This window comes from Ursus maritimus, unplaced genomic scaffold, assembly GCF_017311325.1.
Source record: "Ursus maritimus isolate PB19 unplaced genomic scaffold, ASM1731132v1 scaffold_26, whole genome shotgun sequence".
NCBI classification, from domain to species: Eukaryota; Metazoa; Chordata; class Mammalia; order Carnivora; family Ursidae; genus Ursus; species Ursus maritimus.
The window spans coordinates 10,010,508-10,035,267 of NW_024425119.1; the positions used below are offsets into that span (position 1 = coordinate 10,010,508).

The following is a 24,760-nucleotide window of genomic DNA, read 5'->3' on the forward strand; positions in this document are numbered from 1 at the left end:
GGAAATTTCTCTCCATTGTATTCCCTCTTCCTAAAATGCCCTCCTTCCCACTTTGTTTAATGAATGTGTTTACTTTCACTCAGAAGAAATTCATATCCCACCTAATTTATATATTTTTTCTTTTTATAAACCGAAAAGCCCTCCAATGTGACATTACCCTCCGTGTAGCTGTTGCCTGTTTGTGTGCTTGTTTATTTGGTCACAAGATATTTTAGAATCTTTCGTTCTCCATCACCTGAATATCCTAATATTTTGAACACAACAAGGAATCAATATATATATTTTTTTAAATAAATGGCTATTTTGATATTACATGAAAAAACAAAGTTACAGAGGTCTTTCACCTCTGAAATCTGCTTAGAAGTCTGTATTCAAAGAAATACCAAAACATTCACTCTGGGGACGCAATTTGATCATGGCATTTTCTTATTTGTGATTGTCTCCTTCATATAGTTCACTTCTTCTTTTGCATAACCATCAGGAGTCAGTTTTGCATAGTTCTTAATTTGTTCTTTTTACCCCCCCTTGCCCAGACCCCTTTGCAGTACCCATTTACACATGTGTAGCTAGCAAACACTTCACAGACTGACAGTTCTACTGAAATAAAACTCATCGAGAGGTCTCTGCGTCACCCTTATGATCCTGATTACAAATTATTATCTAATTTTTACATCTAGCCGTCACAGAGCAAAACTACCAACAAGTAGAGAATAAAAATGCCTCAGGAACTCTGCACCAATTGGCAAAGAAGTTCTGCCAATATTTAATAAAACAGTTGGAACAAAAGAACATTGTCAGTAAGTATGGTTTTGTAACCTCTTCATCTCCCCTCCCCCTGGAGTATTTCTGTGATGTTATCTGTAGGGAATCTGGAGTTCTACAGAAAACACCGAATCTGGGGAAAAAGTGAAAGTAAAAAGTACGGATTCCTATGCTTGGTTTCACCTTAAGGCCATAAATGCAGCCCATGTGACAGAAATTGGAGATATTATGGCGATAGTTGCTATGGATTCTTCAGGCGCAACTTGACGTGGGAAGAGAGCAAGCAGTTCTGTATTAGCATGAACTCTACTTTGCTGAAGATCGCCAGCCAGAGCGTTCTGGTAAGGAGATTCTTACGTCAAATATTTTGGGGTCAAAAGAAGAATCTTAAGTGAAACATTTGACTTAAAAAAAGATATATACGTATTTTCTCATGTCTTCCAGTCTGTGCTAATCTGAGAACCTTATCAAGCCCAGTAGAAACGACCACATTTAAGAGTAGAAAGGGGTAAAAGGAACTGATGAGACTGAGAGTTCTGGTGTTACCTCTGTGACAAGTCATTTCACTTCTCTCAGCTTCCTTGATTGCATTTACTAATCCATAAAAGAATCTGAAAGTATAAAGAAACTTAATATCATTGTAAAATATAAATAGAAGTGTCATCCCCATATTACATGAGTCCTTCGTTTCTGCTAAATTGTTGAACGATTGAACTTGAACAAACCATGATGCAGACTTCACCCTCTCATAGGCTCTTCTGTAGTTTTGGGAACAGTCTCATTTGTGAAACACGCAGGATTTCAGTTGAAATTTTTCTTCTAAACATGTCTCCTCTTTCACATTTTCCTCTGACAGCTTCTAACAAAAGCCCTATTTTGAAGCAAAATATGTTCACATCCACTCATACACTCTCCCTTTGTTATTTAATGTAGATTTCTCTTTTTTTGTGAATTCTGGGAGCGAACCAGAAACCAAGTCTTGGGCATCTCCCTTTTGCCAAATGATAGATTTATTAAAGCATTTTTCGAAAGGCAGAAATTCTCTATGGTGTGTAACCTACAACTTCCAATATGATAATTATTCACATTCTGTATATTAAAAACAAAAGCAAGTAGAAGATCTGGATTTGGGCTGTATGCAGAGATTAAACCAAACTCAAATAGTTAAGCTAGTCATATTCTACAGAACTGCTATAATTGATCAGCAAAATTGACTTATATTTTCCTGAGCTGAAGTCCATAGTAATGGACCAGACATGAGCAGATCATTCCAGTGAAACTCATGATCATTTGTGTGCCTTGTTATTCTAACTGCTGTACCATCCACTAACTCTTTTTGTGGATTCAAACTCACAGAGATGATATTCAGGTAAGTAAATTAACTTTCTTTCCAATTGGGCAAAATAAGACAGCGCTCCCAAAATCTCAACTTCAATAACAAGAGATGAATTGGAGACGTACAAACATGTCTTGAATCTTGCTACTCTAAACTGATGCCACGTTGGAGATTTATAAATGAAAGAGGAAGCAATGTCATTTTTGAGAAACAAAAAATAGTTGAATTTCAGGCAGAGTATACTTCGTATGGTGAAGTATATAACGTGGATGTATTTTAAAGAATAGAACAGGAGTTGACAGAAAGGTGAGGGACAGCTCAAGTTTTACAAAATAAGCAGTCAGGATGCTTGGGGGGCTCAGTCAGTTAGGCACCTGACTCTTGGTTTTGGCTCAGGTTGTGGTCTCAGGGTCCTGGGATCGAGCCCCATGTTGGGCTCCGTGCTCAGTGGGGAGTCTGCTTGAGATTCTTTCCCTCTGCCCCACCCCCCACTCACACTCTCTCTCTTAATCTAAAATAGATACATCTTTAAAAAAATAAATAACTAAGGGGCACCTGGGTGGCTCAGTCAGTTAAGTGTCTGCATTTAGCCCAGGTCATGACCCCAGGGTCCTGAAATAAAGCCCCATGTCAGGCTCCCTGCTCAGTGGGGAGTCTGCTTCTCCCTCTGCCCCTCTCCCCTGCATGTGCTCTCTCTTACTATCTCTCTCTCTCTCAAATAAATAAATTAAATCTTTAAAAAATAACGATAAATAAATAAGCAGTCAAAAGTGACTATCACACAGCATTTCTTATGGAATGCCATTCTGTGTCTCACTTCTGTTAAGAAGCTTGAGTCATTTTTTATTTGCTAAGAATGCATTCTCACCTACCTGTTTTTCTGGGAGGTATGAGAGTATTTGAATATTTGACTCTTTTTAACTTGGTTACCCATGGATTGATTGATTGACTGGCTGATTTATCCGTTAATTTTGCAAATATGCACTGGAACTATTGCAGAATCTGAACCCATGCAGGTAATAAAACATACAGAAGTCCCTAACCTCAGGGAGCCACTGTGTTTCAGTTGGAGCAAGAGGCAATAAACAAAACAAATAAGTATAGTGTATCATACAGTAAATAGTGATAATTCCTCGGTAGATAAAGGTAAATTACAAAGAGCAAATGCTGTTTGTGATCCCTTTGAGAAAGACATCGCATAATTCCTTTTACTCAATCAACTAAAACAAATTAATGCTTCCAATGTAAATATTGTAGGCTAATACGAAACTAAGCTAGCAATGAAACCAAAGCAAGTAGAAGTCAAATGTAGGGAATAATGAAAATTCACCAACAATATATTTCTTTTTTTATTTTCCTTCTCTAGTTGTGTACCATTATCTTATTTAATAGCCATATTTGGTACTCTATTTGAAACTCTCGTCTTCAATCACCAGAAGATAAACATGTAGAAAGGTTAGAATATCTGCCTTCTGTGAAAATTTTTTTCCTATATTCTACAAGCAATTTTTTATTCTAAAACAAATGAAGTTGGCACAATTCTAAATATCAAATATAATTAATTAACACTAACATAGACATACAATCTAACTCGGCCATTATATTTATCTGTGTTTGCAATAGGAATACATGAAGTCCAGGACTGGATTAATTCGTTGGGTTGGATTGTCACGCAAGAACCCTAATGAGATCTGGATGTGGGAAGATGGCTCCGTGCCCTCCAAAAATGTGTAAGTCAATGGACTTACAGAATACAAGGCACAAAGAGCAAATTTTATTCTTGAGATCCTCCATCTTCTAGGAGGCACGTGACTTAAAAGTTGACAGGTGACTCTCGGACCTACTGTGTGCTGCTATGGAAGCACCAGCACACTCACTGACACCCTACTCCTAATAAGTGAACACTGCTAATAGGACAATTCTGCTTTACTTACTTTCCCATTCCTGTGCTCTTTATCTAAGTCACAATCCACCTTACTCCTGATATTTTTCCCTATTCATTTCTACCCTCAAATTTACCATTGGAATGTGTGTGTGTGTGTGTGTGTGTGTGTGTGTGTTTCCAATCTCCAATCTCAAGACCTTTGCTCATCTTGCATATCAAAACTGTAAGGTCTCTCCAGTTAAAGTTAAAACTGATAACCACAACTTGTACAATCTGATCATTACTTATATTTTCAATTCATTTATTCAACAAATACTAAGTATTTATTATGGGTAGAAGCAAAGGACACTGCAAGTACAAGTAAACTTCTTCATAGATCTTGAGCTTTATCTCCTATCATTTGCTGCCTCATTCACAATATCGCAGGGAAACTGGTGAAAACTCTGTGCTTTCAACAAATAAAACTTGTTTTGCTGTCTTAGGGCTTTTGTACTTACTGTTTTCTTCTAGAATGCTCTACCTCCAGATATCCATGATGGGCTCCCTTTTGTGACTAACATGTCTGATAAAACATCACTTCCTCAATGAGGTCAATCTTAATTACCCAAACTAAATTACCCTCCTCCCACCCACATCTACTCAAGTCCATTATCACACGATTTCATTTTTTCCTAACTCTTACCACTCTCTGAAATTTTCTATTTGCTGCCTTCTTACCAATATCCTCTAACTATAGTATAAATTCTCCAGTAGAAGGGACCCTGTCCCTGTTTACTCTATCAATATCAGAACACAAAACAACTTTGGCACATAGTTAGGTATCCCATAGATATTTGGCAAATAAATTCGATCTATACATTCTTTGTTCTCTTGTTACAAGCAGCCCGGAAAGGAATACAGACAAGTTAACAGGCAATTACAATACTGTGTGCTGCCTTATTTCTACTACCCTACAACATAAATCCTCATTTCAAAAATATTTAATCGACTTGCTTTTCCTTGAGCTCATTCCCACTCTGTGCAGCTACTTGCCCTACAGGACTCTCCCCTCTCCTCTGTGTTTATCTAAATCCTACCCTTCTTTCAAGACATAACTAAAGTGTGACCTTCTATGAAAAGATGAAAAGATAAAGCCTTTCCTATCATTTCAGATCCCATCCATCTCTTTTTCTGTCACTATCGTGCCTACTGTTCATTTGGGGCTTAGTCAATGCTGTACTAAATTGCTGTTGACTTACCCAGATGTACGTAGTCTATACTTCCAAGCAAATTGAAAAGTTCTCAATGATCTGAGTGTTGTTTTTTACTTTTATCCCCATACTTTTTGTTTTCATTTTGTGAGACAGAATACTTTCATGCGGAGTTTAATTGTTGACTACTTATATAATTTTCGAAGGAACTCATTCTACCTTTTCCATTCACAGGTTTGAGCTTTCTGGAAATGAAAGAGAAAATATGAATTGTGCTTATTTTTATGATGGGAAAATTTACCCTACTTTCTGTAAGAACAAGCATCATTTGACCTGTGAGAGGAAGGCAGGCATGGTAAATGTGGACACACTACTTTAATGCCAAGAGATGGGCAGGATGTCACAGACAAGTGCTTGATTATACAATGAAAGATGTGGATGAAGGACTCACTAGCCACAGAATTGCTTATTTTTCCCTTTATGCCCCTTGGAGGCATCTTTGCATTATCTTTTCTACCAATACCACCTCGTCCTTTCTTTATATATCCCCTTATACTAAGGGGTGACTTCGTGCCTTCTTTATACATCTAGAATCCTGTCTGTGAGTTGATCCTTTGTTCTCAATTGTTATGTTTCCATGAATTTTCTTTCTTCTTGTCTTCCATTCCTAATTATCTCAACATGGTATGATTCACCACATCTTCATACATAAACATATACACTTTAAATTGAAATAAGAAAGGTTGGGATTTTATTGACTTAAGCTGTACAAAATATCTAAGTCTGAAAGACAGCTTAAGGTAGTGGAAAGCATACTAACCTTGGAATCAGTAGAACAATCTAGATGGTGTGATTACTTAATTTAAGTACCACCGTGGACCAACTAGTCATATAGCCTCTTTACTATTCATTTTCTCATATTTCAAATAGAATAACACCCATTACTTCACAGCTGTACAACCTAATAAAGCATCAGAGTACTACCTATACCGGAAATTCCATAAAGGCCAACACCATGACCTTCCCATTTGTTGTTGTATGCCTGGGACCAAGCACAGTTCCTGGCTCACTGGAAAGAGAAAAATAATTGCTTCTCATCGTGTGAGAGGCACCACAATCTGTAAAACACGACACAATTATAATCTGGATTCCAAGTCCACTTTTGGTCAGATTCAACAGCAAGGAAATTAAAGCTTCCTTCTACGCAAGGAAAATAAAATTTCTGTGCAGGGAACTTGATGGCGTTTGAAAATAAAAACATACTTCCTAATAAGGCCTATAGGCAAGTAGACAAAACAGCAAGTACAAATGTTTTATCTTTTCCTGACAGTTCTATGCTTGGTTTTTGCTGAGTAACTCATGAAGTATTTATAGAATTGTGGAGAGGCACCCTTTCACAGGATAATAGGCAAATTGCATTTCTTTCCCGCAGCGTCCCTGAAGCTACTTTTTCTTCTTACATTGGTAGTAATAAAATTTAAATATGATTCTCAAACATCTCAGCTGAGATGTTTGTTAAGACCTGCAGATGTTCAAACACAAGTACTTCAGGTTCTCAGTTGGAAGGCTGAGGAAACACTGAAGTCTGTACTTTCAATAAGCTCTCCTACTTGATCCTGATATGAGTAGTTTTTAACACATTTTGAGAAAAATTACATTAGAACTTACTCCCTGTGTGGCTTTTGCTAAGTTACTCTGTTTCCTCATTTATGAAATGGGCTTAATATTATTACTTTACTCACAGGTAATAGGGAGGATCACTTAATATGATATATAAAGCATTGAAGAGAGTATCAAGCATGCAATAAATACTCAATAAATATGTATTATTTTATACCTTTGAGCACTAACACTCAAAGACACTTGAATCTGTGTGTTGTTTTAGACTATCGAGAAGCAAGCAGATTTGGGAGTCACTGAGGAAATAGAATACAAATACCTCAGATTCTGTTTCTACTTTAAATGTCTTGAGATCTTGGCTTTGAGGGGACAGTATCATTATTATACTATTTTTTATTTGTAGATTTAGAGAAGTGGAATAGGAACTAATAATTCAGAAAATCATCCAAAAAACAACCAACCATGTCTCTGGACTTGAGTGTTTTATTAGACACAAATGGAAAAACATATATTTATATATTACTATGGAACAAGAAAATTTCAAGGAATAGTATCTTGATTCATGGCAAAAATGCAATTAAAAATATAAACCAATCAAACTGTGCTTACAAAGATTCTTTTTTCTGGTACTCATATCAAAATCATCTTACACGTGAAATCAGAATATCACAGATTTTAATAACACAGGCTCCATGATCAGACCACCTAGTTTCAAATACTAACTCTTCCACTTATCACCCGAGTGAACTTCGGTAAATAATTTGACTTCTCAGTGCTTCAATGTGCAATTAAGTTGCAATGTATTCATAATAGTGCTTATTTCACAGAGCTATTTGGAGAATCAAAGTAATTCGTGTAAAAACCCTTTGAAACAGTACTGGGAATGCAATGAATAATAAGTAACAGGTAGTATGATTTAAAACATAAGCAAAACAAGTAACAGTCCTTTATTGGGAGAGCCCAGTGTTTCCCCCAAAGAAATTTGTCAGAGAATATACCGTATTAGAGAAAACTAGACCTTTCTGAGCTTGCTATTTAGCACTGATAAAATTCGAGAGCACCTGGAAATTAATGACAACTTATTGATTGCTCCGACATTAGTCTTAATGCATACTTGGTATGCTTATGGTTTCTTCCTCTTTTTTCTCCTCAAGATAGAAATCATTACATTATGAAGGCTACAGAGAGTTAAGTCACATTATTTTTCAGGTCAGAATCTCAGATCATATGAAAATCATTTGAAATATTTGGAGAATTTGCTGGATATTCTCCATTTACCTCTTGAGATCCTCTCAGCCCCACCCCATGCCTTGGGAGGAAGACCTCAAACGAACAGGACTATTGGGGGCAGCTTTCCCCTGGCTTCCAGTTAATTTAGCTATTGAGAAGTACTTGCAGTAATCAAAGGGTGAAAGGAGAGAGTGGTCAGGGTACTACTATTTCCCTTGGCCCCCTCCCTACCATGCCACGTTTGGCGAAGGCTTCACGCTCTTTCGTGTATCTTAGGCCATGGCCCCTATCAGACACCTTCCCCTTAACTCCTTGGGCCTAGGGGGTGAAAACATTGTCTCAGTGCATAATTCACCACCTCTTTTTGTTCCCATTAATCTTTCTGAGATTCCTCCTTGAGTATGTCGTTTGTTTTCCTTTGTTATAGAGATCAATGATTGATCCAGGGAAATACTGAAACAAAAGAGAACATTGCGATTTTGCAGATTGTTGAGATTTGCAAACTATAAATTACCAAGACACGACCTTTGGCCATAAGAGCAAATGGCCAATATGTGAATGATGATTGAAATATCAAGTTTCGTCTTACCAATGCTATAGTCACAGGATGTGGCAGAAATGGCCATCTATGCACTAAATAATTCATGCTTCTCATTTAGAGTAAAGCTGTTCTCAAAAGTTCGCTAGCCAGGCAAAAACTACATGTACCAGGCCCAGCCTTTTAGCTCCAAACACGGGCATTACATTAGTGGATGTGGACGTGATACATGCTGCTTCTAGGTGATGGCTTTCAAGAAGCAGGTGTGGATTTGGCATCTTCTCTTGTCCTTCCTAAGGGACTCCAGTGTCTCACAAGATAGAAGGAGCTTGCATCCCATTTAGACGAAATCTCTCCACTAACCAGGATTACTGGAGCTAATTGTTATGTGAACAAGAAATGATCTTTATTGTGTTAAACAACTGATTTTTTTTTTGAGACTTACTTGTCCCAGAAACTACATTACCATAACGAATACAGTGGGTAAATTTATTTTAGGGATGAAATCCCTTCCTAGAAGCTTTTTTGTTTAAGGGTACACAGTGATCTACAGCTTCTTCACCCTGTCTCGTCCGATGTGAGCTAACCGCAGGTCTTTGCTATCTAGGTCGTCCACATGCTTCATGTCCTGTACCAAAATATAAGTGCATTGTTGGCACATCTATTCTTTTCATCTTGATAATAACCCAGTGTTGTCACTTTCAGCATCTGCCGCACTCCAGAACCCAGAGCAATAACCTAGTCTACTTGAGGCCATTTCAAGTTCAGTTTCTTTTCTCATTTCCTTCTTTAACAAGTTGTACATTGGCCTAAACTTCATAAACTTCTACTTTCTAGATGAAGATGCATCTATTGTATCCCTTAAACCCAAACGTAGTTTCCCACTGTTGGGAGAAGTAGCTGATTTCAGTTCTTTCACGAACCTGTTCCCACCACAAGAGGAGTGATTTGTCTTAGCTACTCGTGTGGACTGCCTTACCTCTCACAGCATCTCAGACATGCAGGAGGAAGAAACATATGCCTCTCTTCAGTGGGATAATCCAACACCAAGCCCTTACCAGAAATATCTGTCTTCCACCAAGTTTTCAGGTAACCAGTTCTGATTATTTAGTCCAAGACTTTGCAGTTTATGCTTTGTTTCCTGTTCTGTGATGAGCCCAAGGTGATTTTTCTAATGAGATAACCCACATATGCATCTGATAACGTGCATGATACACTAACATTAAAAGATGAAGTGATGTGGAAGAGTAAGTACAGGTGCAAAAGGAAAAGAGTGATGGATTTGACAAATATATAGTACCTTTTCCCTCTCTCTTGCTGGAAAGACAAAGAATTCCGGGATTTGGAAGATAAATGAAAGAAATCACATATTTTTTATTATTTTAGTTCCTGCGTAAAACGCCCTGAAAATTACCTGACAAAGACTAGGAAATAAAGAGAAAACATAGGCTGAAAAACTGACAAAACTCGCCAGCCTGGAGCTGTGTGCTATGGTGACCGGTTCTGGTGATCTTAACATTTGTATTAGCTTCCTGTTATTTTGATAATAAATTACCACAGACCAAAGGGGTTAATAATACAATGCAAATTTATCATCTTGTAGTTCTAAAGATCAGAAGTCCGAAACAGGTTTCACTGGGCAAGCTGTTGTCAGGGCTGCTCTCCTTCAAGAGGCTCTAGCTAGGGGAGAATCTATTCGTTTGTGTTTTCCAGTTTCTAGAGCTGCACTTCTTGCTTCACTTGGCTCATGGCCCCTTCTTCCATCTTCAAAGCCAGCAGCGCTGTGCCTTCAAATTTCTTTCTGCTTCCATCATCGTATAGCACCCCGACCACTGACCTCTCACTTATAAAGGCCCAGATAAAACAGGATAATGTCTCCATCCCAAGATCCTTAACTTAATTACATTTTAAAGTCTCCTTTGCCATATAAGGTAATATTCACAGGTTCCAGGGAGTAGGACATGGGCATTTGGGGCAGGGGCATTATTCAGCCTACCACATAATCCAAAGATAACTTTTATTTTATTCTCTGATTATCGTTAAGAATATAACAAATCACACATTCTTCATTTTTCTTTCCGGAATAGATGCAAAATTACTTGGAAAAAAAGTGTTCCTCATCCAAAATTGTATGTTCAAAAGAAATATCTCTAAACCAATCATTTAAGTAGTACTGAAAAGAGATGAGGAAATGCATCACAGCATTTCTGCTTTCAAAAAATGAAAGCCTGGGGCGCCTGGGTGGCACAGCGGTTAAGCGTCTGCCTTCGGCTTAGGGCGTGATCCCGGCGTTATGGGATCGAGCCCCACATCAGGCTCCTCCACTATGAGCCTGCTTCTTCCTCTCCCACTCCCCCTGCTTGTGTTCCCTCTCTCGTTGGCTGTCTCTATCTCTGTCGAATAAATAAATAAAATCTTAAAAAAAAAATGAAAGCCTGCTATCTGGTTTGCTATAGTGTCTAAAAGATTGTTGGAAAAGAATACATGTAACTAGTTGGTAAGGTTGGGGCATCATATAAGGATAAGAGGAGTATGTTACTTAACCTATTGAATTTGATATCTTTCAAAATCCAGAGTGTTCTGGGGTGCCTGGGTGGCTCAGTCAGTTAAGCATCTGCCTTCGCCTCAGGTCATGATTCTCAGGTCATGATCCCATGATAGAGCCCACTCAGCAGGGAGTCTGCTTCTCCTTCTGCACTTTTCCCTCCCCCTGCTTGTGCACTCTCTCTCTTTCTCTCAAATAAATAAAATCTTAAAAAAAAAAAAAAAAAGGTGTTCCAAGTTACAACTTGCATTTCAAAAAGTTGGAGTTCTTTTTTCCTGTTATCACAGTTCCCATGGCCTCAAGGATTCTCTAGTAAGAATGCTTATTTTATCTCTCACTTAGTCTATTCTCGCCCTGGCCCATCTCTTTCATCTACTTTTTCTAACTCAGTGTCATTGCCCCTATGCCTTGTTCAGGATCATGGTGTCTGGTGATGGTGATTTCATGTATTCTCTGCGTGGGCTCAGTAACAACCTCCATTTTCTTGGGGATCAAGTGTAAGTACAAAAGGATATCTTCGAAATAACCTATATACATATATCTCATATACTTTATACACAATTATACATTACAAACATACATATACACTGCATGTAGCTTTATATACAATTCTGTATGTGTATATCATTATAAATAAAATGTCATCATTTATAAATAGATAAATCAATCAGAAACATGTAAATGCATATAACTGATACAAAATAATGGCTTCCTTTTTTTTTTTTTTATTTGACAGGGATGGGGAGAATGAGTAGGGGGAGAGATAGAGAGAAAGGGAGAAGGAGAAACAGACTCCCCACTTAGCAGGGAACCCCACTCCGGGCTCCATCCCAGGACCCTGAGATCATGACCTGAGCCAAAGGCAGACGCTTAACTGACTGAGCTACCCAGGCATCCCTTTAGTCACATTTCTTTATTTCCTTTAGTCTAAATTTAAGACATGTTTTCATATCCGGCAAGTGAAATTTTTATAAAATATAATTACAGGGCTGTGATTCCAAAAATCAAACAAACAAAAACTAATAACCTGCATTATCATTCATGCTAATACTAAGAAATGTGCTTAGAAAGACAGAGATAAAGGTTATTGTCCAGATAATTCTTCCTTTTTATATGCTCTGGCAAATCATTTCTTTATGTAGGAGACTTTAGCTGTTGAGGGAGAATTATGAGTTCTACAATGAGGAAGTGTTCAGATTTGTTTCCACAAAGTACAAGAAACTTAATCTTGTTCATGTTAGCTATGAGCTTATTTTCCTGATTGTTCTTAGAAAATTGTGTTAAGAATTACTAGAAACTCAATAAATAATTTTTACATTGTCTATCACCTGAAAAGAAATATCACCACTCACAGCAAATGTTAGCACTTCCAGAAAGTTTTCCTTATCTCACCCTCTGTGCTTCATATGAAAATGCATTATTTAAACCAAATGCAAGTCCATTTTTTTAAAAGAAACTCATGTTTACATATCTATTTATCAAACAGACACACTGGAAATAGATTGCAGAGTTGAAAGACAACTAACAGATAAGTAATTAACATCCAATAATTCAGTTTTTTTCTCTAAAACTTGGGCACTTTGAAAGAAATATTGCTGGGCTCCATTCTAATGACAGTACAAGAATTCATATTTAATTGGCATTGCAAGTATCAAAAGATGTGGTTTAAATATCACACCTATATGATAAATCTCAATGTTGCTTTGTAAATAGGTACTGTCTGGGGTAAGAAGATTAAACAAATGAAGTATAAAGAACACTTTCAATTAAAAACAAGAGAACTGAAGATGCAATACTTAAAGCAATATTATTAAGTGATTGGGATATAGAGTTTGTCTATATATAAAAATGAACTTGTGGTCTCCAGTCACCAACTATTACAAAGCCAAAAGCACACAGTACATACTAAGGATGTTCATAAAAACATACTCCACATTTTTTCCACACCCTCAAAAAACTTGCTGTCCGATATACATTCACTTTCATCTTTCTCTCTCTGTAGTTCATGAAATCTGTTTAGATAGATTATGATAATCATGTTCCTAACAAACTCTGGGTCATGTAAAATTGTACTAACTTTGACCCACAAATCCCACTTTTGGAAACTTTTTCTATAGATAAACTTGCATGGATAGCAATGGGATAAAAGAAAAAAAAAAAAAGATTGGGAAAACTCAAATGCCCATCATTAAGGGATCATTTACATTAACAATAGTACACCCCCACCATGGAATGCCATGAAACAAGGAAGAGAAAGAGAAGGAGAAGGAGAAACAGAAGGAGGAAAAGAAAAAGGAGAAGGAAGGGCAGGAGGAAGAAGAAGAAGTAGAAATGGAGACGAGGGGGAGGGGAGGCAGGGGGAGAACAGCAGTAAGAGCAGCTGCTCTCTACGGACTGATGTAAATGTCTTCATGACACATCCTCAAGTGAAAAAAGCAACTTTTAAAGTAATGTGTACACTACCCCACCATTTGATTGACAACAGATATTTTCATCATATGCCAAGTGACACTGGAAGGATATATAAGAAGTAACTAAAAATGGGGTCAGGAGAGGAGGATAGATGGTGACAATGTCAGTGTTTATTATTATTTTTTTTCTTATTTTTTTTTAATGTTGCAATTCCATGGTTGTAGTATGTATTAAACAATTTTTTTTTAACTCCCAAAACAAAAATCGGGTGAAGAAAAGGTTTTGATGAGGATAAAGGAAAGCTAACCAGAAAATAAAGTATTTAAAACTTTCAGTGATTTCTGGAAAATGCTCATAAGTAAAAGTTTTGGCTTTCTTTTGTGTTAATAGTTATAAATACTTTTAAAAGTTTTAAATATTACCACACAAATGTGAAATGTTTTTACCATTGGCTTTTGTTCAAGTATAGTGACTTTCGTTTTTTTGCTACCAATACGGTCATTTGCAGAGGTGATCTTACACATTCTCGAAACAGTCTTAGGGCTGTTGAATGTTTTCTCCATGGAAATGTTCAATGCAAGAGAAAGGTCAATACTAATATTTAAATTATAAATATAAGCAAATATGATGTATGTAATTTAACATACATAGTAAAAACAAGGACATGTTTCTGACAAAGAGAAATGGATGAAATCTATATCCTGTTTAAAGTATCATGATATTAATCAATGGTCAGTTACAAATTATTCTTATATACCATCAAAAGTGCATCCATAGATGTCTGCCAATAAAATAACGGGTAAAAATTAGTCATGCTACATTGATATTAAAGAATACTCTGCAGTAATTTAAAGAAGTCTTCTAGAACTATTGTTACTAACATGGAGATGTGGTTATGCAATATTTTCCCATGAAATAACAGATAAAAAATTCAGTTATGGAAAAATATAGTTTTATAAAAATTTTATGTAAAATAGATGTATTTTTTACGTACAAATATGGAAAAAAGTTTCAATAGATATAAACTAAATGTTAACAATTGTTATTTGAATGGTAGGTTTAAATGTAAGAAGTAATGTCTTGCTTTCTTCCTACTATTTTGTATGTTCTGTTTTTTCCAACCATATGACTTAAGCTAATTACTTACTATTTAAAAAACTCTGTAGGGCAAAATATTTTCTAAAAAATCAGATTTTTCCATTTGTTTTTACTATTCTTTTTCATTTTCTTAATTCATAATTAGATATATCATATAACACCATATAATAAACACTTTTATTTGGGAGGGCTTTAAAAACATTTGTCTTACATTCCCTTAAGTAAATATATTGTTTAATCTTTATTCCTCACTTGTTGCAAATTGATTACAAGCCCAACACCAGTAAAGGTACAGTACATTGCTTCCCAGATAGGGAGAAACTAAAGAGAAGTCTCGTTTCCCTTTCTCCAGTTTTGTTTCAGTTTTATGTAGTACGACCTTTTCAGATAGTAATAAACAAAGCAGCAATAACCTCGAGAATATAGTTAATCTAGAAAAAGTTCATCAAAATTCAAAATTTGGGAATAATACTTCAAATTCCTAAAAGGAAATCTCCAAACATGCCAAGTTATAAATCGAATAAAATATAGAACATCACTCTCTTTCTTACTCCCCACTCTGGTTATACCCAACCTTTCGTTAAGAAGAAGGAACATAGTCCACTAGCCAGCGGGATTACCTGAACCATCCACAGATGGATAAGGCACAGCCACCCATTGTCCATAGCTCTTGAGCAAAACATAGAAAAGAAGGTGAGTCCTAGAGCATATTGAGAAAGATTAGTATATGTGTAATAGTAGACCCAAAGTACAAGACAGAGAGAGTTAGACAAAAGTAATATTATTTCAAGACTTACTGGATGAAGATTTTCCAAAACTGATTAAAAACATGAACCCATAGGTTCAAGGGATTCTATAAAAAACAAGCAGCATAAAGAAAATTAATATCCATGCTCAAAAACTATTCAGTAAAATAGGAATGGATACTCTACAAAATGGTTTTTAAAAAGAACTGACTTGGGGCGCCTGGGTGGCTCAGCCAGTTAAGCATCTGCCTTCCGCTCAGGTCCTGATCCCAGGGTCCTGGGATAGAGCCCTACATCGGGCTCCCTACTCAGCGGGAAGCCTTCTTCTTCCTCTCCCTCTGCTTGTACTCTCTCTCTCTGTCAAAGAAATTAATTTTTCTAAAAATCTTTTAAAAAGAACTGACTTAAAAGCTAGGAAAGAACTACAAAAAATATAAAAATAATATGAAAATGGGAGGACTGGCCCTGCCAAATACTGAAATAAATTATAAATCTACAATAATGAAGGCTGTGTGGTACTGACCTATGAGTAGATAAGCAGGTGGATTGAATATCATTAAAACAATAGAAATATATCAAAGTGGTTTATTGGAAATTACAGTAAGCTAAATATTAAAAGAGGGTAAGGAGGGGGTTAGTCAACAAATGATATGAGACCACAATGTCGCCATCTGGGGGAAAAAAATTGGAAATCATACCTCATAAATTCCAACCAAATAAATTCCAGCTACATGAAATATGAAATATGAAAGTGAAATATACTTGTAAAAAATATAATCTCAGGTGTAAGACTTCTACTCAAAATGACTCAAAAAGCATTTGATGTATGTAGGGTGAACTACCACAAGCAAAGTCAAGAGATACACTGGGAAACTCGTGGCTCATATCGTGCACAAGCTGAGTTTACCCAAATGTAAGTGCAGTAACACAATCAGCTAAACAGGATTGGTTGCTAAAGGAGAGTCACAGGACCTGAAGTGACAATGGTTACAAATCTATAGTTTATTACGAGAGAAGAATGCAGTTTAAGAACCACATTCAGGGGCGCCTGGGTAGCGCAGTCGTTAAGCGTCTGCCTTCGGCTCAGGGCATGATCCCGGCGTTCTGGGATCGAGCCCCACATCAGGCTCCTCCGCTGGAAGCCTGCTTCTTCCTCTCCCACTCCCCCTGCTTGTGTTTTCTCTCTCGCTGGCTGTCTCTGTTGAATAAATAAATAAAATCTTTAAAAAAAAAAAAAAGAACCCCATTCAAGTCAGGATATGGTCTGGAGAGGCCAGGTACAGACAAGTACGTTGTCCTCCCTCTGTAACTATCTTCTCAGGACACAATTTCTCCCTTGAGTCAGGAACCACTGATGTGTGTGTCCACAAAACACTTGGGTAGCAGGGAGCACAAAATGGAGTCTTGCCTGGTAATTTTTATATTATGCTGACCACATAGGCATATTTCTTTCTTTTTTTTTTTTTTTTAAGATTTTACTTATTGGTCAGAGAGAGAAAGAGCACAAGCAGGGGGGAATGGCAGGCAGGCAGAGGGAGAAGCAGGCTCTCTGCTGAGCGAGGAGCCTGATGTGGACCTGATCCCAGGACTCTGGGATCATGATCTGAGCCGAGGGCAGATACTTAACTGACTGAGCCACTCAGGTGTCCCCACATAGGCAATTCCTTCCAGGTAACCGGCTTCGACAGCAAAGTCTGCTCAGGGTCTCATTGTAACCAGGGGCAAATTATCAGTCATATGGCATCAGTAAACAATGCTGACGAGCTAGTATCATCTGACCAAAAAATCCTCAGACTGATGGTTACAAAGCTACACTATTAATGAGTATGTCTCATACCTTGTCCAAAGGTCAGGGCCAGGCAGGAACTTTAGAAACACAGTTCAGGCTGATCCCAGGCCTGTTTGAATGAATTCTCACAACGCAATAAAGACCTCATGTAAAACAATAAGGAAAAGACTAGAAACCCAATGAAAAAAAATTTAATATATAATTATATAATTACACTCTCCATAGAAAAGGAAATGCAACTGACATTTATATGTACGAGAAAAACTTTCAACACCAAGCATAAAAAGGGAAATGTAAATTCAAATGGTAATGAAATACTATTTGCAACAGCTTGTGTGAGGGTAATTTGGAAATATCTAGTACAATTTACATGCACATAAACTTTGACCTAGCAATTTTTCTCAAAAATACACTTGCATATGTGTGAACTTATGTATGACTAGGGTTCTTTATTATGGTATATATTTCTGGAATACCAAAATATTGCAAATAGTCTAAAAGTCAGTAGGGAAAGACTAACATAAATCATGATATATTCATACGATGGAATTTTGATACAGTTATAATGAAAGAATGAGAAAGCTCTTTAAATACTGATAGGGAATTATGTCCAAAATATATTTTAAGTGGTAAAATATGAAATATGAAAAACCATATAAATAGATCATTACTGTTTGTATAAAAAGGGGGTATTTTATATTCATTTACTTGTCAAATTCAAAATACGTGTGGAAGAATAAAAAAGAAATTTGTAAACTAATTCCTCTGGGGGAGTGGAGTTGGGTGCATCTGGGTGGCAAAGGGGTTTTTTGCTCTGTATCCTTTGAAGGTTTTGATTCTTTTTAAAAATTTTTTTAAAGATTTTATTTATTTATTTGAGAGAGAGAGAGCATAAGCAGGGAGGAGGGGCAGAGGAAAAAGGAGAAGCAAGCTCCCTGCTGAGCAGGGAACCAGCCACAAGGCTGCATCCCAAGTCCCAGGATCACAACCTGAGCAGAAGGCAGACACTTAATACACTGAGCCACCCAGGCTCCTCAAAGTTTTTGATTCTTGAACAGTGTAAATTTTAAGCAAAACCTTAATGCAAATTAAAGTCACAAAAATAATCAGTAATTTGTAGTTGTCCTTAGTCTGTATGGAGAATTACTTTGTTCTAATTTGTCAATATTTTTAATTAAGAATGATTGTTATTTATTGTTTAAGTGTTCCAGGTGTCCACTATTGCAATGAAGCAGCAAGAAAAACTCATCCATCAGGACAGAGCACTATCGAATTTCACACGATGGAAGAAAAACCATAACCTTCAGATGAAATATTGCCAAACCTTGATGCAAAACTCTTTCAGTTCAGGTAATTGATGTAAAATCAGTTTCCACTGTGCAGATACAAATACAGGCACCAATTCCTCAAAAGAAACAGTGACATTCATTTTACTGTCTGCAAAATTGCAGACAGAATTTTAAAATTAGGAGGGACTTAATTTTGATCCACACTCCAGTTCAATGTTTTTTATATATTTATATATTTCAATAGTATGTGGAAAATACTGAGGTCTCAAGAAATGCAGATTTAAAAAACACACAGTCAAATTTCAAAGGGAAATGGGTAGGATTAGCAGATCGGATTTTTTTTTTCAGAAACTATTTATTTTATTTTATTTTATTTTTTTAAATTTTTTTATTATATTATGTTAGTCACCATACAGTACATCCCTGGTTTCTGACGTAAAGTTTGATGATTCATTAGTAGCGTATAACACCCAGTGCACCATGCAATATGTGCCCTTCTTACTACCCATCACCAGTCTATCCCATTCCCCCACCCCTTTCCGCTCTGAAGCCCTCAGACACATGAAAAATGTTCAAAATCATTAGCCATCAGGGAAATTCAAATCAAAACCACACTAAGATACCACCTTATGCCAGTTAAAATGGCAAAAATTAACAAGGTAGGAAACACCAATTGCTGGAGAGGATGTGGAGAAAGGGGATCCCTCCTACATTGTTGGTGGGAATGCAGGTTGGTGCAGTCACTCTGGAAAACAATGTGGAGGTCCCTTAAAAAGTTAAAAATTGAGCTACCCTATGACCCAGCCATTGCACTACTGGGTATTTACCCAAAGATACAGATGTAGTGAAGAGAAGGGCCATATGCACCCCAATATTCATAGCAGCATTGTCCACAATAGCTAAATCATGGAAGGAACCGAGATGCCCTTCAACAGATGACTGGATTAAGAAGTTGTGGTCCATATATACAATGGAATATTACTCAGCTATCAGAAAGAACGAGTTCTCAACATTTGCTGCAACATGGATGGCACTGGAGGAGATAATGCTAAGTGAAATAAGTCAAGCAGAGAAAGACAATTATCATATGATTTCTCTCATCTATGGAACATAAGAACTAGGAAGATCGGTAGGAGAAGAAAGGGATAAAGAAAGGGGGGGTAATCAGAAGGGGGAATTAATCATGAGAGACTATGGACTCTGAGATCGGATTTTTTTTTAAAGCAGCATTTTATGTTTTATCCAATCACTCAAATTAATAGGTGTATCTTTAATTATAGTTCTAAATTCTTCAATATACTTAGTTTAAATAAACACTGCTTTAGATTTAAATTTAGATATCTCTTTGAGCAGAAAAATCATTTTAAAAATCAGAGTATTTATCATAAAATTATAACAATGCAGGGTTCAACTCTTTTTAAAAATTCAATGAAGTTACTTCCGTTTTATTTTTTACATCTCTTAGTAGAATCTTGAACTTAAAACAGCCTTATTTCTATGTGTGGTATAGTTTGTCAAGTATTCTATGGCTACTTAATTGACATTAATTTTTTTAATTGACATTAATTATCCCTGTAGTGGATATCATTTAAATAATCACCAATGAGAGAGGTCAAAACCCTACCTTCTGGTTGAAATTTAGTCAAATAATGTTTACAGAATCACTGGGTGCCCAACAGTGTTTATAAATATAACAAGCTTTTGCAAACATGAATTAGCCCTACCTCTGAGCCATTAACCTTGAGACAATAGCGATATCCATTTTGGAGACTTACAAATCTGATATGTCCTCCAACCTTTCAGCTGCCTTTGTCAATACCAGTCTTGCCGTAACAATAGTTAAGACACTGATTAGCAGAGATTCCAAACAAAAGATATTGAAAAGCTTTAAATAACTCAACATCCAGGCCCTGGACACTGATAATGAACTATTTGTGACCCTAAATAGAAGGCCTCTCTCTAGAAACCAGAGTTCTGGAAATTTCAGTGTCTTTCCCTCTGTGCAAGAAACATGTGGTCAAGTTCTTGCTTTTTGGTCCATCTTTTACAGTCTTGAGCACAATTCTTTTGTGAATATATTCTTTCTTAAGATGGGTTTCATAAAACTGATTAAATAATATGGCTTACTTCTAAGTCCTGAAATAAGCTAATTGGTAACTTATGTTTTCCTTTTTTTTTTTTATAATTTTTATTTTGTTGCATTAGTCACCATACAGTACATCCCCAGTTTTTGATGCAATGTTCCATGATTCATTATTTGCGTATAACACCCAGTGCACCATGCAATATGTGCCCTCCTTAATACCCATCACAGGCCTATCCCAATCCCCCACCCCCTCCCCTCTGAAGCCCTCAGTTTGTTTCCCTGAGTCCATAATCTGTCATGGTTCATTCCCTGTTCTGTTTACCCCCCCTTCATTCTTCCCTTCCTTCTTCTACCAATCTTCCTAGTTCTTATGTTCCATAAATGAGTGAAACCATATGATAATTGTCTTTCTCTGCTTGACTTATTTTACTTACTTATGTTTTTCTTCAATTTTCCTCACCCACATATTTTCAACTCAGTCTTCAAAGTGCCCTGTTTATTCTGTCCATGCTCTAGGAAACATTTCATGTTTAACTCTCAGAATTTGCACATCAACTTGAAACTTACTATCAGCTTGCGTAATGGTCCAGTATGTATTCCAACTAAATCGGGCCAGTGAGATTAATAGACATGAAACAATAAGCAAACAATAAAGACTATACATGATGTAAGCTTAAAGATGGTAAAGATTTATAAAAATAGAATAATCAGCTCAATTGTTATTAGGAGAGGAACAATTTGGAAAAAGATATTCTGAAATTAATTTTATCTTAAACTAATTCTTCTAGACCTATTGCAGTTGGAAATTTATAAATCTTTCTGTGGTAAGGACCAGCTCATCTGAACCATTTGGTTACAATGTTCTGCTTCACCGGGGGTGAGACAAAGATTTCTTTTGAGGAGATGTGCCACTAATATTTTTATAATAACTTTAACAAAGTAAAATGTTTCTATTCAAAGTCCATAACTGCAACCCTTGTCCAGACAACTGGATTCAGAACGGAGGAAGTTGTTATCGTGTCTTTGAAAACTGGAAATTTTGGAACACCAGTAAAGAGGACTGTTTGAAGGAGGGTTCTAATCTTCTACAAATAGACAGCAAAGAAGAAATGGTAAACACCTTCTCATGGTTTCGTATCACTCTGAAAATACTCTGATACACGTGAACGGAAAGGACTGATTCTAATTAGGATTTCTTAATATTCTATAACACAAGTATATTTATTATATTTAATAAGGATTCAAAAGAGACAAAGTAGGAATTGCCAAGGTTTGTTTTCCTATTAATGGGACAAAAAACCAAACAGGAAGCTATCCAGAAATCAAGAGGAATATGTTAGTGGTATGTCCTTTGTTAATCAAAAAGCAGAGGAGGTAAGGGAAATACCGTTTTGTCACTTGTTAATCCACTCCAAGATATACATATATTATAATTTTGAATATGTTTCAAATCTGTTATTTTCAAAGCTGTAGGGAAGTGTAACAACCAATAAAAATTTTATAATTAAAAGAAAAAGCCAAAGTATAAAAAGGGAAGTGATGTCACGAAATGGCGAGGTCTATAAAAATAAGCATTTGCTAAATGAAATGTTTAATTGACGTTAAGTCTACTTTACTAACATCTTAACAAGCAGTGTTTCTCTGAAATCATTTTACCCATAAATGTGTGTGAAGTAGAATACACAGTTACACATTTCTGATCTTATTAAAAATGTTTGTTTGCTATAGTCAATAATTAGTTAAAGTTCATTTTTCCAAGAACAATTAAAGAACAATTTAAGGATATGTTAAGGATATGCAGTAAACTGAGGCAACTTGGACTTAACAATTATAGGTTTACACCTTTTTTTTCTGTGCAAATTTGGTTATCTAAGTCAATAATGTTTTTTCTAACAAATATGCCTACAGTTAATTTGCCTCTGGAATCTCCTAAACTATTTCTCATATTGAAGTATACTGGGAAAGAATGCTCTATGTGGTCTATGATGTCAAGGATGTTTTTACTTTTCCTGATACTGAAGGTTCAGTATGACACCTTGTTTTGACATATAGTATCTGGCAAACTCTGAATCTGTTAAGATTATTTTAATACCAGATGCCTATTTTCCCCATAGTCCTTAACACCCCATCTATCACATGGCAATAAAAAAAATCTATAAAATGTATCCCTTCTTTAAAACCCTCTGTCTTGTTCTCTAACTCTCAAGTTCCCATTAACGTCTGTCTAGGCAAAATGCCACACTTTATATTTCATGATAGTTTGTTGTTGTTTTCCCCTCAGTTCACTGTTCGGGTCTTGTTTCTTCTAGGAATTTATCACTGGCATCCTGAGGAAGGTCCGAAGAGGCTATGATTACTGGGTGGGGCTGTCTCAGGATGGACTCAGCAGACCTTGGCTTTGGGAAGATGGCTCCTCTCCTTCCCCTGACCTGTAAGTGTCTGAGAGAACTGTTACAAGAAAAAGTAGAAACATGAGGGAATTCCAAAGTTCATTTTATTTTAGACCTCAGATTTTCTCCAGAAGACATAGCCAGCTTGATAATTTCACAGGCTTTTGACTGGACTCAAAGCTGAGGTAATTTAAGAGCAGCTTCGTGGCTTCCAAGTCTTCCTACTTTTCAGCCCCGTTGCCATTACACTCTAGCACATTCGCATCAATTTGAGAATCTGAATGAACAATATAATTAGTACGGATGTTCCCTGTGTATCATTTAATGGCTAGTGAGTGCTAAGGGAAAGAAATTATAGTACTATTAAGAGAATTCCCTATTAAGCTTTTTACTTTTATTTATTTTTCCCTGTTATACTCTTTAGATAGAACTAGGGAGATTGGTGAACAGGATTAAGTGCTTTAGTATTTTGAGAATGAAGAGTCAGGAAAGAGATCCTAAGTTAGGGCCTATTTTTGTGTACCTATTTCCTTTAATATGAGGTTTTTTGATGTTATGTTAACATATTTTTATTGAGAGAAAACACCTCTATTACGGAAGAAGGAGGGTGCCACAGGAGGGCACCATATTAAAACAAAACAAAACAAAAAGCTACCCACCTCTCATCAGTGACCCACAAGAACATCTCTGTAAGCCCCACACCTAATGTCAGATTCACTGACTTCCTTCTCCAGATTGCCAATACAGACATTCCAATCAACCGACCAGCTCTGTGGATATCTCAACGACAAGCTCCTTTCTTCTGCTAACTGCAACATTTGGAAATATTTTATCTGTGAGAAGTATGCATTAAAATCCTCTATCTGATAGCAATTGTACCGGAAGAGATCTATTATGATAGTATGTTGAACAGGACATTGGAAACCCTGCCACAAATTTCCAAAGAGCAAGAGCAGAAGTAAACCTATGTGTGGCCTATGAAACTACCTACCAGGGACTCAAAACCTATCTCTACATTTGCACTTGGCAATCTTCTTCAATACTTTCCAGACCTTCATTTGACATTGTTTAAATTGCCAAGAATAGAAATGATTTATGGATACAGTGGACGAAAGCTGAAAGGTTGAGAACAAACAATAAGAATCCTTTCTTTGTGCTTTTTTTTTTTTCTCCTAGTCTAGAGTGACTATAAACTCTGTGCAAAAATCTATAAGCCACTGGGGGGAGATGATGCATTTCTAGCTGACTGATTTTTTAAAAATAAATAAATAAATGTGGCCTTTTAAAATCTCTACTTGCCGGATTTTTCTATGCATTTTCTGCTATCGAACCAGTAGGACGGTCAGACAGAGATATGGATTTTCAAATTAGAAGGAAGACAGGGAGCTATCTGCCGCCAGTAAGACAATAGCCTTTTAGGAAATTCTAGTGGACACGTTCACTTCATATAAGCAGAAGGAAGAGTCAGGCTGCCAATACCAGTGCATCTCCAGTAAAGGACAGTTGTGAACTTCCTTCCTCCCTCTCACCGCTTCTCCCCACCACTCACAAATCAAAGGGCTCAGGTGGGGACTCTCAAGGTTAACACTCCAGCCCTTTTTTTTTTCTTTTTTTTTTTATTTTAATTCCAGGTAGTTAACATACAATGTAATATTAGTTTCAGGTGTACAATATCGTGATTCAACAATTCCATGCATCACCCAGTGCTCATCACAAAAGTGCACTCCTTAATTCCCATCACCTATTTTACCCGCCCCCCCCCAATTCACCTCCCCTCTGGTAACCATCAGTTTGTTCTCTATGGTTAAGTCTGTTTCTTGGCTTGTCTCTCTTTTTGTTTTTTC

General features: G+C 36.6%; 2 protein-coding genes across 3 annotated transcripts in view; both read left to right on the forward strand.

The window, feature by feature from the left end:
• Nucleotides 1-7,397, forward strand: part of CLEC1B (C-type lectin domain family 1 member B) — an 8,724-nt gene extending 1,327 nt beyond the window's left edge. For both annotated transcript variants that reach the window (XM_008697470.2, XM_008697469.2), the window contains 4 exons: nt 678-797; nt 952-1,103; nt 3,722-3,828; nt 5,408-7,397. In XM_008697470.2, the coding sequence (XP_008695692.1) occupies nt 678-797; nt 952-1,103; nt 3,722-3,828; nt 5,408-5,552 (524 nt within the window). In that variant the 3' untranslated portion in view covers nt 5,553-7,397. The remainder of the gene's footprint in view (nt 1-677; nt 798-951; nt 1,104-3,721; nt 3,829-5,407) is intronic.
• A 1,990-nt stretch (nt 7,398-9,387) lies between these two features.
• CLEC9A (C-type lectin domain containing 9A) lies at nt 9,388-24,210 on the forward strand. The gene is made up of 6 exons (XM_008697465.2): nt 9,388-9,650; nt 11,523-11,603; nt 18,355-18,501; nt 21,487-21,638; nt 22,836-22,957; nt 23,651-24,210. Exons 1-6 carry the CDS (start codon nt 9,560-9,562, stop codon nt 23,781-23,783), a joined length of 726 nt encoding a protein of 241 aa, XP_008695687.1. The 5' UTR covers nt 9,388-9,559; the 3' UTR covers nt 23,784-24,210.
• The last annotated feature ends 550 nt before the right edge of the window (nt 24,211-24,760 follow it).

Bases quoted from the DNA above. Each gene is read 5' to 3' on its own strand.
- CLEC9A (XM_008697465.2), top strand. From the start codon at position 9,560: ATGCAGGAGGAAGAAACATATGCCTCTCTTCAGTGGGATAATCCAACA. The intron at 18,502-21,486 runs GTAATTGATGTA...TTCTATTCAAAG, and splicing joins GCAAAACTCTTTCAGTTCAG to TCCATAACTGCAACCCTTGT. The intron at 21,639-22,835 runs GTAAACACCTTC...TGTTTCTTCTAG, and splicing joins TAGACAGCAAAGAAGAAATG to GAATTTATCACTGGCATCCT.